We start from the raw sequence: 15067 nt of genomic DNA, 5'->3' as shown, positions 1-15067 counted from the left end.
GGTCTGGTTCCCAGGCAAAAAGGGGGTTTGGTTTGGGAAGGGACTATTATCATCTTTGTTTCAAAGTTAAACTATAAACGAAATTCCTTTTATAGTTAGCCAGGCCTGCGCCCTGGAATGAACAAGGACAGCTTGGAGGTTAAAAACAAGATGGAGTAGGTTGAGACAGATTTCTTTTGCTGTCATAATTTTCCTATGTCACAGTTTTCTCACTGTTATAATTTGTGCAAAGGTAGTTTCAAGATGGTTCTAGGACCTTGAGGAGTCCTAAGTATCACAGATGGAAAAATCGGTATGTTAAGAAAAGTACAGTCATAATCACTAACCCTTATTTTAGTTAAAATACAAGCTTATACATAGAAACAAGGCTGCAGTATAGAAGAAAGTCCGCAAACAGGCAGTGCAGTTTTAATTAGTTGAGTACGGAGACTAATTAATATGCAAATGAGGAGCTTACCAATATTAATCATCTGTTTTACTAGGCGGCTTTTACTAAAGAGTTTCTAACGAGTTTGCAAATTAAGTTTCTTTGACATTAAAAATCAGCTAAACGCCTGTCTGAGAATAATCTCTTCTAACTCAAGGGCGGGAAGCGGGAATTTTTTTCTGGACGAAAAACAGCAATGTTTAAAACCAATTCCCATGTTGGCAAGCACTGGGCAAGAGTTCTGTATCAACCCTTTCCAGGCTCTAATTGAAACCATTTCAGCAAGAGAGACACCAGAAAACAGTTGGAACAGAGACAAATATGAGTCATGGTGATTTAAAGATACATGACCTAGAAAGTTACATCAAAAAACTTGCTTAAGTTGGTGACTGGCATTGTTAAAGCACAAAAGAGGTTAGAAATATTTGCTTAAACTCCCTTTTATGGCCTTTAACATACCCCTATGGTTCTCTTTACTTGGAAATATTGAAGATTGGGTTGAGTGCTGACTTATCAGCGGTGATCTGAGTATGAGGACAGATTACAAAGTGGTCACTTTAGTTTTGGGATTCATTTTCATTCAAATTTGTGAAAAAGTATATAGGCTTCAGTTCAGTTATGTTCATTCTATTTTCATCCTATTTGCAATGTCAATTGATTCCATTATCGTGCCACTTGGCTATTAATACAAAATTATACACTACAAATTAATACAATATTTTTACGTTTCCTACTTCCAGGCAGAATGTCAGCAAAGAAATTCTTGTGAAAGACAATAGATTGGATGCAACTCTTCTCTGATCCTCTGCTCCAGTAATTGAAATTCACAGTTGCCCTTAAAAATATTTTCTCTTTCATCATATCCCTATGGAGATTCAAAGGAAACTTTGAAATGATACCTTTTCAATGAGCTCACAATCTATGTTTCTTCTCAAATTTTGCACCTCTCCCCACCCCCGCCACTCTTCTATACCTATCAGCCAAAACTTACCACAATTAGGCTAGACAAATTTGTTACCAGGGATCTCCTTTATGCATTCATTCATTCACTTGTTCAATGAATATTGATAAGGTTGAACCAAGGTACAGAGCATCTCCCGCTGTATAAGATACTTTGGGATGCAAATATGTATAATTAGCAGTTTCAAGGGATTTACAGTCTACCAAGAAAATAAAACACGTGCCCAATAAGGCCGCTTTGAAGAATTATGTGATAAAAGCAATGAGAGTTGTATATCTCATGTGCTTGCTGCAAATGACTTTGAGCAATCTTGTGAAAACATTCTGCCTCAATCTCTTTCTTAATATAGCAGAGTCCTAGTGAGATAACATCAGAGAACAGAAGATGATTGGTGATTTATTACTTTTCAGTTTTTACAAGTTTAAAGTGGCTTATATGACAAATATCGAAGAATGGTCCCACCTTTCCCAGAGTAGGGAGAGACCCTACTTTAGTCTGTGGATATGTTTACTTGCTGACTGTCAATGAGAATGAGACAATGACATTCACTTAAAGTGTTCAGCGGGGAGCTCTGGACTATATTTTTCTGTTTCTGTTATGATTCTTGCTTGTCTGAAGCCTTATTTCTTTTGGTCAATACCTGTGCTAAATGTCCTGGTTGGTGGAAAATACTGTTAGGTTCAGATTCATTGAAATTCATGGCAAAAATGAAAGAAAGTCCTTAATCAAAGGCACAAGATAGATTTTGCAAAGAAATTATGGCCAGAAAATTAATCCAAAATGTGCTTTGGTTTGGGCTTCTGTACAAGCACGTCTTGGCGGCAGGTCTGGACTCGAGGTTGTGGGAGCTGCAGGAGTGGAAAATGGAAATGGCTCATCTGCACCTGCCCTTTCTCCAGAGATTTGGCTCATCATCCTCTCCCATGACACACAGGGCCAGTCCACACTCAGAGAGAAGTCTGCAGACCATCCTTCCTTGATGCCCAAGCCCCAGCAGGATGGCGCTCCAAGTCACTGTCACTAAGCTGTATATGGTGTTTTACAAACAACTATATGATTGGATATAGAATGTATTTCTGTGGTATGTGTGAATTCCAATTGTTTGCTTTAGAACAGCACTGTTCAATAGAACATTTTGCAGTGACAAAAATATTCTATAAATCTCCATGGTCCAATACAATAGCCACTAACCACATGGCTATTGAGGATTTAAAATCTAGAAATGGATTTTTAATTTTATTTCATTTTGATTACATAATTTTAATTTAAATAGCCACATATGTCTAGGAGCTTACCATAATGGACAGTGCAGCCCTAGAAAATAACTTCATCCATTTCGATTTTATAAATGGAAATGGAATATAACCACCCTATGATAATGACACAATTCTGACTTAGGTGCATGAACTAATTCTCTTAATTTTGACATAAATATAATGAATGAAATTTCAACCCTTCTGCTATTGATGAAAAAGTAAGGCTTTAACCTTAATTGTCTAGATTGAATATATAACTGGCCAACTGCTCACTTTGATTTTTTTTCCATTTATTATACATCTTGCATCCCACACCTAGCCATAGATAGGTAAGATTAAATTAGTTGAAGGCCAGGCGCAGTGGCTCAAGCCTGTAATCCCAGCACTTTGGGAGGCCGAGGCAGGCGGATCACTAGGTCAGGAGATCGAGACCATCCTGGCTAACACAGTGAAACCCCGTTTCTACTAAAAATACAAAAAAATTAGCCAGGCATGGTGGCAGGTGCCTGTAGTCCCAGCTACTCAGGAGGCTGAGGCAGGAGAACGGTGTGAACCCAGGAGGCGGAGCTTGCAGTGAGCCGAGATCATGCCACTGCACTCCAGCCTGGCCAACAGGGCAAGACTCCATCTCAAAAAAAAAAAAAAAAAAAAGATTAAATTAGTCTTCCATCTTAAGAGCACATAATAGGACCTTCTAATTAGGACACAAAATTATAAAAACATAAAGTAAATGCAAATAATATGAATAAACTCTCTAGATAAGTCAAAATGCTGTTTGAATCAGACTTCTGAACAACTTGGTGGCATGGCTACACTGGAGGTAAATTTGCTATTATTTGAAAATTCTGAAATCAAGTACTCTAAATGATGTGTTCTAATAAGAAATAATCACCTCTTAAGAGTATGGTAACATGTATGATACTAAGCACAAGTAATACAAAACAGCATATAACCTGAATTTTATGTATAGTTCATGTCTGGGAGGAAATGTTCCCAATGTTTGCACCAGAATTAGAAGCAACCAGAGACTCAATTGGTCTGATTCTAATAACTATGGGGGAGCTTTTCTGAGATGCTGAATGTGCACTTCTGAGCCCCCTTCCACTCACCGATCTGTGTTGATCAGCCCAGATACATACAACTAACTAGAATTTCATCGCTTTTAAACCTGCACCATTGAGTTGATGCCACATCCATGAATATGATTGATTTAGACAAGACTGAAAAACGTAGCGTTTTAGATAACCGGGGGTTCAGCCAAATTCTAAGGAGAGGCTTGAGAGCACCTGCTCCTCTGGTGGCATTAATATGGCTCCTGGAGGCTGGGCATGGTGGCTCATGCCTGTAATCCTAGCACTTTGGGAGGCCAAGGTGGGCAAATCACGAGGTCAAGAGATCAAGACTGTCCTGGTCAACATGGTGAAACCCCATCTCTACTAAAAATACAAAAATTAGCTGGGCATAGTGGCATGTGCCTGTAGTCCCAGCTACTCGGGAGGCTGAGGCAGGAGAATCGCTTGAACCTGGGAGGCAGAGGTTGCAGTGAGCTGAGATTGCACCACTGCACTCCAGCCTGGGCGACAGAGCGAGACTCCATGTCAAAAAAAAAAAAAAAAAAAAAATGGTTCCCGGAAAAATCAACCCACTTGTTTATACAGCCTGTCTTACTTCATAGGATTCTTGTGAGAATTAAATGAGATCCTGGGAGGGTTAGATGACTACAGTAGAAAGAGCAGTCAGATGATTAAAAAAATCTGAATTTTAATCCTGAGACTTTACTTAATGTCTTTGAGTTTTAGCTTTCTTACCTGCAGAATGAAGGTAGGAATGTCGGCTCCATATATCTCACAGAGTTTCTGCAAGGATCATGAAACACTCACTCTGCATGCTTTTTTTTTTTTTAATTCTGAGTTTGTTATAGGCACAGAGATTTCTGATTTCTGGTCACTGTTTTTTAGATTCATTTACTTTTATCTAGTCCCTTAGTCACCAGTTGCACATATCTACAAAATGATTGGCTGGGATTAGTGGCGTGGTCTATGAAGGTGAAATTGAGTGAAACAAGAAGAACCATAAAAGGCCCCAAATCCATGGCCTTGACTTCATTAAGCAAGCGCAATATTCATCTGTGCGATCCATCTTCAGTGAAATGCAGCCTCCTGACCTTTTGCCAGCTTAGCCCCGCTGTCAGCAGCTGGGGGCTCTGCCACAGGGCTGGGGAGGGAGCCCCGGGTTGCCCACATTGCAGATCATCTCAGGAATATTCAAGAGGGACTGTAAAATAAACCCCCAGTCTTGTAATTTTATTTCAAAAAGCAAAAATTCTCCCAGATAATGAGCATTTCACTCTAATAAGAACTGTAGGATTGATTAGGTTCAAACTGTTAACAGACATCCTTATGGTTAATGAAGCAGCACTGAAAATGCCTCTGGATTTTTTTGAAACTTAAATCATACAAAAGCAAGCAAAGAACTGGAGGTAGGGTGGAATAAACTGTCTGTTAGTTAATATACTCAAAATAATGGACCCAAAATGTTCTTTGAAAAGTTAATATGTATCAAGAGTTATTTCCCCAATGGGCAAGCAATAAACTTTGATGATTATTGTTGAAACATTCTTTGGATAACATATTTTTCTGTGAATCTTGAGTGGGGGACTGAAGCTTCTGCCATTTTAATTCCTTTGTTAATGTCTTTATGAATGCAATTAACACTTCATTCACGCTTCTTTGTTTCTGGATCCCATTAGGATGTGGTTTATGCCAGTTTCTCTCTCCCAGGAGACAGCCCGCATCACACAACATTTCACTCAGCTGTGTCGCTGAGCACTGACAAACTCAATTTACGAAAGGCAAGAGTGAGTTGACACCATGCTGTGGCAGTTGTCCTGATGGGAGGAAACGACTCATTTCCTTCCAAGGTAGAATCCACCTTCTCTGAGAAGCATGCTTGTGCACAAGAGTATTGAAGACAAGGAGGTAAGGAAAGCCTCTTGGCTGACACAAAGTAAAATCCCTGCAGTTGAAGAAATGCTAAAAATCAAATTTGGTTCCTGGTCTTAAAAGAAAAAACAGCTATTGCTTGCCCTGTAGGCACAACAGGCTGCTATTATCTTTATCAAACATTTAGTAAGAGCTAACTGGGTACAAAGTAAGGGAGAAGCCCAGAAGCAGAGGAAATGGTCTCTCTTTTCTGGAGCTTACAATGTAAATAAGAGGCAACAGATAAACATGACAAATACATAAGCTGGGGTGAAAGGCAACACAGCTAAGTCCTGAATGAGAAGCACAGACCAAAAGAACACTAGGAGTTCAGAAGTCTGTGATGGGGAATTTGGGGAAAGCTTTTCTGGGGAGGTAAGAATTAAATAAAAGCAGTTCCCCCAGCCATTCAATGATTGAACTCACCAGTAAAGAGGGAGAGAATAGGAGGAATTGCAGAGAGGGAAAGAGAGGCAAGCATTAGCTAAGATGCAAAGGTCCAAAATGAATAAGAAGGTTTTTGTTCATGATACATTATTTTCCCTTTATATTAAAGTCTCTCCTCCAATTGATGGCATCATTTCTATTTCAAATATCAGAGTGCTATTTGCTTAACAGCCAAAGGCACTGCAAATGAATATATCTGAATCTTACTAGGAACTGTACAGAAGAAGATGCAGGAGGTCTGAAGGGAAGTCAGAGACAAAAGAAGGAAGGAAGCAAGCAAGCACTGCTCATGGTTTGGCATTATATTTTTTCTTTAAATGAAAAAAAATCACCTATAGATAGGCCTTGTACCTGTGCTATAATTTTAAGTTCGGTTTTCTCTGACAAACACAAAAAAAGGGGAGAATTTCTAGTAAGTGTTATGAAGCATAACATATTACCAGAAAAGGAAGTAAAGCAGCTTATAGCCCAAGTCATCTGTGCCTAATATTAAAGGTGTTTTAATATGCCAAGGATGGTATTCCTTATGTAATTTTAACATTATTTAATGGTATGATAATTGGTTGTTTTCTTATTTCTGAGTTACTCCAGAAATCTAGTCCTTTTCCCATTAGCTATATATCCTTATTACCAAGATCTTCCTCATGTCTCTTTCCACCAGATCTGGGCTGTCAACGCCATCATATTCTATTAGAGTAAGGCCTGGATGTATTTCTGCCAGATTGGCCAGCCCCTAGGCATTAAAGCATTACAGACCACAGTCATGCCTAAGCACTTTTTGCATTAACAGTAAGGGTCATTTTGTTTACATTTTATCATATGAAGCTGCTCTTTGTGGGAAAAATGGCTTCCTATATTACAAATGCTTGGCCAAAGAACAACTAACATTAACATTAACACTGATTCTAATCAAAAGTGAAAGTGTTGGTAATTTTATGAAGGTTATTTCTTTCCCTAAAGCAAATAGCTGTCAATTGTCACTTTTAGAACTACCATGATTTATTGGAAGAATAACAACTCAGTAGAATTACTGAATTAATTTCCAAACATTTAAAGGGAAAAGAAAAAAAAATGATAAAAGGGATGGTCTGTATGGAGCAGGGAGGGGAAGGGATGGTTCTGAGGCTAAAAAACAAAAAAACAAAAAACCCTTTACTTCTGTCCTTGTGCATTTTTTTAAATAGAAAAAAGCCACTCTGCATTCCCTGGCCTCAAGCCACTAGGTCACTATGTAAAACATAAACAGTGTCTGTGTTTTGCTGCATTTGAGAAAGATGTAAAGGTGTAAATATGATGGAAGAGGTTTTATTTTCTTTCCCCTCTCAGGAATGGTCTGACAGCCCCAGGCTCGAGAATGTGTCTCTCCCAAGTACTCTGTCACCCTGGTAACCATGGAGACCATGACGATCGATTAGATGCCATCTGATCTCAACCTTATAAAAAAAAAAAGGCAGCAGATGGCAACCAGGCCACTAGACCTGTCTCAAGAGAGACGAAGAGGAAGAGCGAGAAAGGGAAGGAAGGAGGGAGAAAGGGGAGGAGGTGGGGGTGGGTTGGCGCAGGGAGAAGAGAGCCCAGAAGCAGCTATGGAAATGAAAATTTTAGAAAAGAATGAAAATAGAAAACAAGGAAAGCAATGGAAAAAAAGAAACTAAAACCCACTGTGTGATAGACCTCTATAGTGAGTTGTGGGAAGATAATTCTACAGAGAAAGCGAATCAGCTATCTCCTAACTTTCCACTTTTATACAGAATGGTGTGGAACCCGGGCCCCAAGGCTTCTCTGAGGGATACGCACCAAGTTGGCTCTCAGAATCGGTTGGACTTTGATGCATCCAAAAGAGAATTCTGAGACCTGGTTCTCAGAATGAATGTCCCTAATCAGATGAGATCTTTCAGGGAACTGTATGCATCAATACCTGGTATGTTTGTCAGCCCATCCCCAGCAGTGTTCTAATACTCCTTAAAGGAAGAAGCGATAACCAGGTCAGTAGATACCTAAGGTGAAAAGAAGACAAGAGCAGTTAAGTCAATTCTGGTAACCTAGGAGTCTTAGCCAGTGTCCCAGAGTAATGTAATGGCTAATATTTATGAAGTGTTTATGAAATGTCAGACACTGCTAAGCACTACATACAGAATATTTAATCCAGATAACAATAACATAAGTTAGGTGCAATAATTATTCCCATTTTACGGAGAGGACCTGAGGCTTAGAGAGGTTAACTACCTTCATCAAGGGCATACCCAGAATGCAATATGTAAATGTTCAGAACAGCTTACTTATATAGAGAGTTGATTTGCTCACTCTTGTTCTTTCTTTTCCAATCCCCTCCCCTACCTTTTTTTTGAGATGGAGTTTCACTCTGTCACCCAGGCTGGAGTGCAGTAGTGCAAACTCAGCTTACTGCAACCTTCGCCTCCTGGGTTCAGGTGATTCTCCTGCCTCAGCCTCTGGAGTAGTTGAGATTACAGGTGTGCACCACCACATCTGGCTAATTTTTGTATTTTTAGTAGAGACAGGGTTTCACCATGTTGCCCAGGCTGGTCTCAAACTCCCAACCTCAGATGATCCACCCACCTTGGCCTCCCAAAGTGCTGAGATTACAGGCATGAGCCACCGCACCTGGCCTTCTCCTCCTTTTTATTTATTTATTTTCATTTTTTATTTTTTGAGATGGTGTCTTGCTACATCAGTCAGGCTGGTCTCAAACTCCTGGGGTCAATTGATCCTTCTGCCTCAGCCTCCCTAGTAGCTGGGACTATAGGCATGCACTACCACACCTAGCATTTTTCCCTTTTACATTTTATTTCAGATTTTTGCAGATTACAAAACAGGACATGTCCAATATAGAAAACTGCTTAAAACAAGAGAAAGAAAGGGAAAATTATCTACAATCCCATTAGTCAGAGATATGTGTGATAAGCATGTGGATTATGTAATATACATATATATATATAGAGAGAGAGAGAGGGAGACAGACAGGTATATTTTAAGCAAATATAGTATTAAATCTTAAATACTGTTTGGTTAACCTACTTTTTTTTGGAACATTATATTATGAAAAACTTTCCATATTTTTGACTCTTCTATTTTATCTGATTTGATGATTATAGCATTCTACTATCTGATGTATCATAATTTTATTTAACTACTTCCTTATTATTGGATTGTATTTTCAGATTTTTGCTACTATAAATAATGCTATGGTGATCATTCTTGTATGTAAACCTTTTTTGTACTCCTCTGACTTTTTTCTTTAGAATGAAAACATACTTGCTAAATCAAAGTGTATGTTTTCTCAAAACTTCTAAATTGAGGTATAGCATATATACAACAAAGTGAATAAATCTCAAGTGTACTGAGAGTTGAATTCTACATGTGTATAGACAATGGGTATAACCACCACCCAGATCAATGGATTAAACATTTTCCAGAATGCTCTTCATGCCTCTTCCCAGTCAATAGCTATCCCGTTCTTGAACTTCATATAAATGGAATCATAGAGTGTGTATTCTTTGGTTTCTGGCTTCCTTCACTCAACATAATGTCTGCGAGATTCATCCATGCTGTGGAGTATAGCAGTAATTCATTCTTTTTATTGCTTCATAGTATCCTTTTAAAAAAAACTACAATTTATTGATTTATTTTTTTCTGATAGACATTTAGGCTATTCTGAATAAAGCTGTTATGTATATTCTTATACATGTCTTTTGGAAGACATATTTATACTTCAAAAAATATAAACTAGGAGAGGCATAACTAAATCATAGAGTAAGGCATACTTTTAGCTTTAAATGCAGAGTAAACATTTTTAAAGTTTTATTTTGTTTTTGGAGAGGGGGCCTACTTTTAAATTGATCTCCAAAACAGCTGTACCAATTTGAACTCCAACTATCCAATGTCATGAGTGTACCCTTCCCCTTCCTGCCTTACCACCAGCTAGTGGGCATTTTCATTCTTCTTAATCTTTGCCAGTGTGAGAAACAAAATGGTATCTCATTGTTTATATTGTGTTTGATGACCAAGAAAATGTTAAAAAAATTCTTGCTATGTTACCAGATATTCTTGTTTCTTCTTTTGTAAATTGCCCATATACATCATTGCACTATTTGCTATTAGCTTTAAGATAAGGCAAAAAGCTTAAATACGTATAGTATGTATAGATCCATTGGCATTGTAAGAAAAGTTCATTGGCATTTATAACCAAAAAATATTTACATTCTTTCCATAAGTTGACATCCTGCTCTATATATTTCAGAACGAAGTTAACATTTACAGAACACCAATTACTGAGCACATTTACTCTTTAAAACAGCCCTATTTATTTCATTCTTACGATTTCATTTAACTTCAGAGGTAGCATTTAGTTTTCATGAAAACTCTAAAGGTATTTAATATTCTGCCTATTTTTACAAGTGCAGAAATCAAAGCTCACGGGGCTCAGAGTCACAAATGATTAAGTGGTGGGACTGGGATTTAAACCCAAGACACCTCAAGTCAAAAGTAAATTATTTTTCTCTTTTCTGTAGATGCCATTGCCTAGGTCAGTGCTCTGGCCTATCATCTGAATGTTTGTATCCTCCTAAAATGTATATGTTGAAATCCTCACCGCCATAGGTGATGCTGTTAGGAACTGGGGGCCCTTGGGAGGTGACTGAGTCTCGTGAAGGCAGGCCATTGTGAATGATCAGTGTCCTTATGAGAGCTGCCCCCCAAATTTCCCTCACCTCTTCCACTATGTGAGGACACAGCAAGAAGGCACCATTTTTGAACAAGGAAGTTAGCCCTTACCAGACACCAAATCTGCTAGCACCTTGATCTTGGGCTTCCCAGACTCCAGAAATGTGAGAAATAACATTTATATTACTTGTAAGTCACCCAGGTATGGTATTTTGTTACAGCTACCTGAACAGACTGAGATAAGCAGTGATTCTCTTTTTTTTCCCCCCACATTTCAAACCCTAAGAGGGCATCTGAATTCTAGAACCCTATCCCTAACTCCCTTCCATTCTCAACACACATCTACCGTTCCACTACCAAAGTCCAAAGAGTATCAGGATCTCTGGGCTATCAAGAAGATGGAGAATATGAAAAAAATCCATGTTAGCTCATTTATTTTAGAAACTTTTCTTTGTGTGTGGTGTGTTTTAAAATCTGAGTAATGGTTTAATAAATCCAGAAGTAGAATAAGTAGAAGCAGAAGTGAATCTAGGATCTTTTCCTCTTGATAAGTTACTCCTTTTGGGGTCTGAAGCTTACATAATTTTAGAGGCTTTTTAAAAGAAAAAGAAGACAAGAATATTTATACAAAATTAGGTTTGAGTGTTGATTTAAAGTGAGAAAAGAAATTGCTATCAGTTACACATTTTAAAAATATTTAACTGCCACAAGAATCACAAAATTAAAAATATATATATATTTATTTTATATATATATTTGTTTTATATATATATATATATATATATATATATATATATATGGCACTTAATTGCCCTGAAACCCCTATATAATTATGCCTTCATTTTTTGGCTCTGTATATTCTTGGGTCACGACTTCATATAACAAAGATTTTTGTAGTATTTTCTATCAAGAGGGTATGTATAGATTAGTCTTTCCAGTAGCATGGTTGATCAAATTTGTTTTTCATTAAGAATTTGGAAAAGTTTCTGGGAGCTTCATAACTCGTTATTTGTACTATCACAGAAATGCTTGGGATTACAGTCAGTTTTAGGAAATTTCCATCAAATTTTTGTCATATGTGAACTCTAAGATTTCAGAGTATCTCTAATTTGTTTTCGTTGTTGTTACTGTTCAATGACTAATCTTTTTTTCTCTTTGAATTTAATGAATTTACATCAAAAAATTAGGTAGTCATTTTGCATTTAAGGAATAAAAATCTTTAAAAAAATACAAAGAATGAAAGGATTTTAGCCAAGTTTACACTTCTTTTTGCTATAATTTTTAACAATTAATCTCATCATAACTTAATGCAATGTGCAAATGCAGCACGTATTACGATCAGTTAACTAAATTTAAGGAAGTACATTGTTAATAGTGGCCCTCAGAGGAAATAGATTTATCTTCTTGTAAAAACTCCATGGTATATAAACATTACATAATAATGCTACTTAACCACCTCTTGTCTCAAGAATCATTACCCGGCGAGGTGCGGTGGCTCATGCCTGTAATCCCAGCACTTTGGGAGGCTGAGGCGGGCAGATCACGAGGTCAGGAGTTCGAGACCAGCCTGACCAACATGGTGAAACCCCGTCTCTACTAAAAATACAAAAATTAGCCAAGTGTGGTTGCGGGTGCCTGTAATCCCAGCTACTTGGGAGGTTGAGGCAGGAGAATCACTTGAACCCGGGAGGTGGAGGTTGCAGTGAGCCAAGATCCAGCCTGAGCAACAGAGCAAGACTCTGGTCTCAAAAAAGAAAAAAACAAAAACAAAACAAAAAAACCACAAATGCTTTAATAGTTTTAAAGCAAAAGCTGTTAGAGTCTAGATAGCTAAAACTATACTTGTGAGTTCAAGCTTACAGATAAGTAGCTCTTAATAAAATATATTTTGATATATGTAGTTCTTTTTTTTTTTTTTTTTTGAGACAGTCTCACCCTGTCACCCAGGCTGGAGTGCAGTGATGTGATCTCGGCTCACTGCAAGCTCCGCCTCCTGGGTTCACACCCATTCTTCTGCCTCAGCCTCCCAAGTAGCTGGGACTACGGGTGCCCGCCACCACACCCAGTTAATTTTTTTGTATTTTTAGGAGAGACAGGGTTTCACCGTGTTAGCCAGGATGGCCTCGATCTCCTAACCTTGTGATCCGCCCGCCTCAGCCTCCCAAAGTGCTGGGATTACAGGTGTGAGCCACCGCGCCCAGCAAGTAGTTCTTTCAAGTAGTTCTTAATAAAATATCCTTCCTCCCCATGCCCCTACCCTAAATCTTATATTGTTCTTATAAAACTTTGGTCAAGAGTAAAAATATATCCAGGCAGATGTATATGTCATACAATAGCAAGAATAGTAAAGCCCAACTAATGACTTTAAAATATAAGACAATTATAATGTACTCAAAGGTACATAAAGAAAAGCTTTCATGGGGGTAATATTGAAACAGTCACAAAGGTTAAGAAAATAGTGATGTCACCCGGGCACGGTGGCTCACGCCTGTAATCCCAGCACTTCGGGAGGCTGAGGCCGGAGGATCACCTGAGTTCGGGAGTTTGATACCAGCCTGACCAACATGGAGAAACCCCATCTTTACTAAAAATACAAAATTAGTTGGGCGTGGTGGCACATGCCTGTAATCCCAGCTACTAGGGAGGCTGAGGCAGGAGAATTGCTTGAACCTGGGAGGCAGAGGTTGCAGTGAGCCGAGATTGCACCATTGCACTCCAGCCTGCGTAACAAGAGTGAAACTCCATCTCAAAAAAAAAAAAAAAAAGAAAAGAAAATAGTGATATCAAAGTACAAATGGCTGCAATGTTAAAATAGACAAAAGCTACTATGCAAGAGCTTCTTTTAAAATGAAAAATATAGAACACAACACATGAGTCGGTGATTTTCCTGTTCTACTCATGAGTTTTAGGTTGGTTAGGTTGACATTTAGAAGAGTTTCTTATCACATCTGATGGTGTCATTCCAACTTCGTAGGGTGGGTCTTCCCCAAGGAACCTCTAATCTTGGTTATTGTACAATTTCAAAGTGGTGCAATATCGCCATGATGTGCTGGGTCATGAAGATGTATCCTGCGTATCAATGGAAACCAGCGTGGAATTGAACACCCTCTGCTCCTCGGGCTCCAGCATGTACAGCATTGTGACCAGCAGGTGTTGGTAGTAGAACCAGGACATCTACTTCCAGGCCCGCACCAGCTCCATCCCTGCCAGGCGCCTCCTGCGATGAGGTGGCATTTCAGTCTCTCAATGACTAATCTTAAATATGCTTTGAATTGATGGCATTCGCTATTAACTAATTTGTGATCTATGTCCTCCTTCTAATGGTGTATTATGGTTTATATTATCTTTGTCAATATAAACATTCCTGTCTAATTATAAATTTAAATATTTTAAAAATATATTCATATAACTCATTCTTTTTTATTGATTAGATCATTAAATAATATAAAAGCCTATTTATTATTTCTATTGGCAATTTATCTCTTCCTCTTAATGATTTACTAATTTTGAATGTTTTTTTTTTTTTTTTTGAGACGGAGTCTCACTCTGTCACCCAGGCTGGAGTGCAATGGCGCAATCTCGGCTCACTGCAACCTCTGCCTCCCAAGTTCAAGCGATCCTCCTGAGTAGCTGGAATTGCAGGCACGGCACCACGCTCAGCTAATTTTTGTATTGTTAGTAGAGATGAGGTTTCACCATGTTGGTCAGGCTGGTCTCAAACTCCTGACCTCATGATCCATCCCCCTCGGCCTCCCAAAGTGCTGGGGTTAGAGGCATGAACCACTGTGCCCGGCTGGAAATGATACTTTTTTTAAAAAATATTTTTTAGAGACAGGGTCTCATTCTGTTGCCCAGGCTGGAGAGCAGTGGCAAAATCATAGCTTACTCTATCTTCAAATTCACAGGTTCAAGTGATCCTCCTGTCTCAGCCTCCTGAGTAGCTGAGACTACAGGCACACACCACCGTGCCAGGCTAATTTTGAAATTTTTGGTAGAGATAGGGTCTCACTATGTTGTGCAGGCTGGTCTCAAACTCCTGGCCTCAGCCTCCCAAAGTGTAAGAATTACAGGCATGAGCCACCACACCCAACTGTTTTTTGTTACAGTTTACTTCTAGATATCAGAATTATTTCTATTGACTTTATATGTAAATCTATGAAAAATAGTTGTATTGTATAGTACAAAAACACAATCGTGTACACTGCATCTGCATGTGCATTCCCAATAAGAGAGAACTTCCTTTCAATTAGGTGTCAATAGAAACTAAATCCTCTGCTACAATTGATTGGAAAGAATTTTCCACAGACCAGCTTCT

At 38.5% G+C, this 15067-nt stretch overlaps 1 protein-coding gene and 1 long non-coding RNA gene across 2 annotated transcripts; one reads left to right on the top strand and one right to left on the bottom strand.

Annotated features, from left to right (window-relative positions):
• The first annotated feature begins 192 nt into the window (after positions 1-192).
• On the top strand, positions 193-11529 carry LOC109025695 (uncharacterized). The gene is made up of 3 exons (XR_008669794.2): positions 193-5622; positions 6283-6364; positions 7399-11529. It is a non-coding gene; the product is annotated as an uncharacterized lncRNA (long non-coding RNA).
• Positions 11530-13759: 2230 nt separating this feature from the next.
• LOC109029190 (serine palmitoyltransferase small subunit A) lies at positions 13760-14116 on the bottom strand. The gene is given in 2 exon segments (XM_019039050.3): positions 13760-13830; positions 13833-14116. Coding segments are annotated over 2 exon segments (225 nt in total). The 5' UTR covers positions 13987-14116.
• Between the last annotated feature and the right edge of the window lie 951 nt (positions 14117-15067).

Source organism: Gorilla gorilla, chromosome 1 (assembly GCF_029281585.2).
Source record: "Gorilla gorilla gorilla isolate KB3781 chromosome 1, NHGRI_mGorGor1-v2.1_pri, whole genome shotgun sequence".
Classification (NCBI taxonomy): domain Eukaryota; kingdom Metazoa; phylum Chordata; class Mammalia; order Primates; family Hominidae; genus Gorilla; species Gorilla gorilla.
This window is presented reverse-complemented; position numbering and strand designations above follow the sequence as displayed.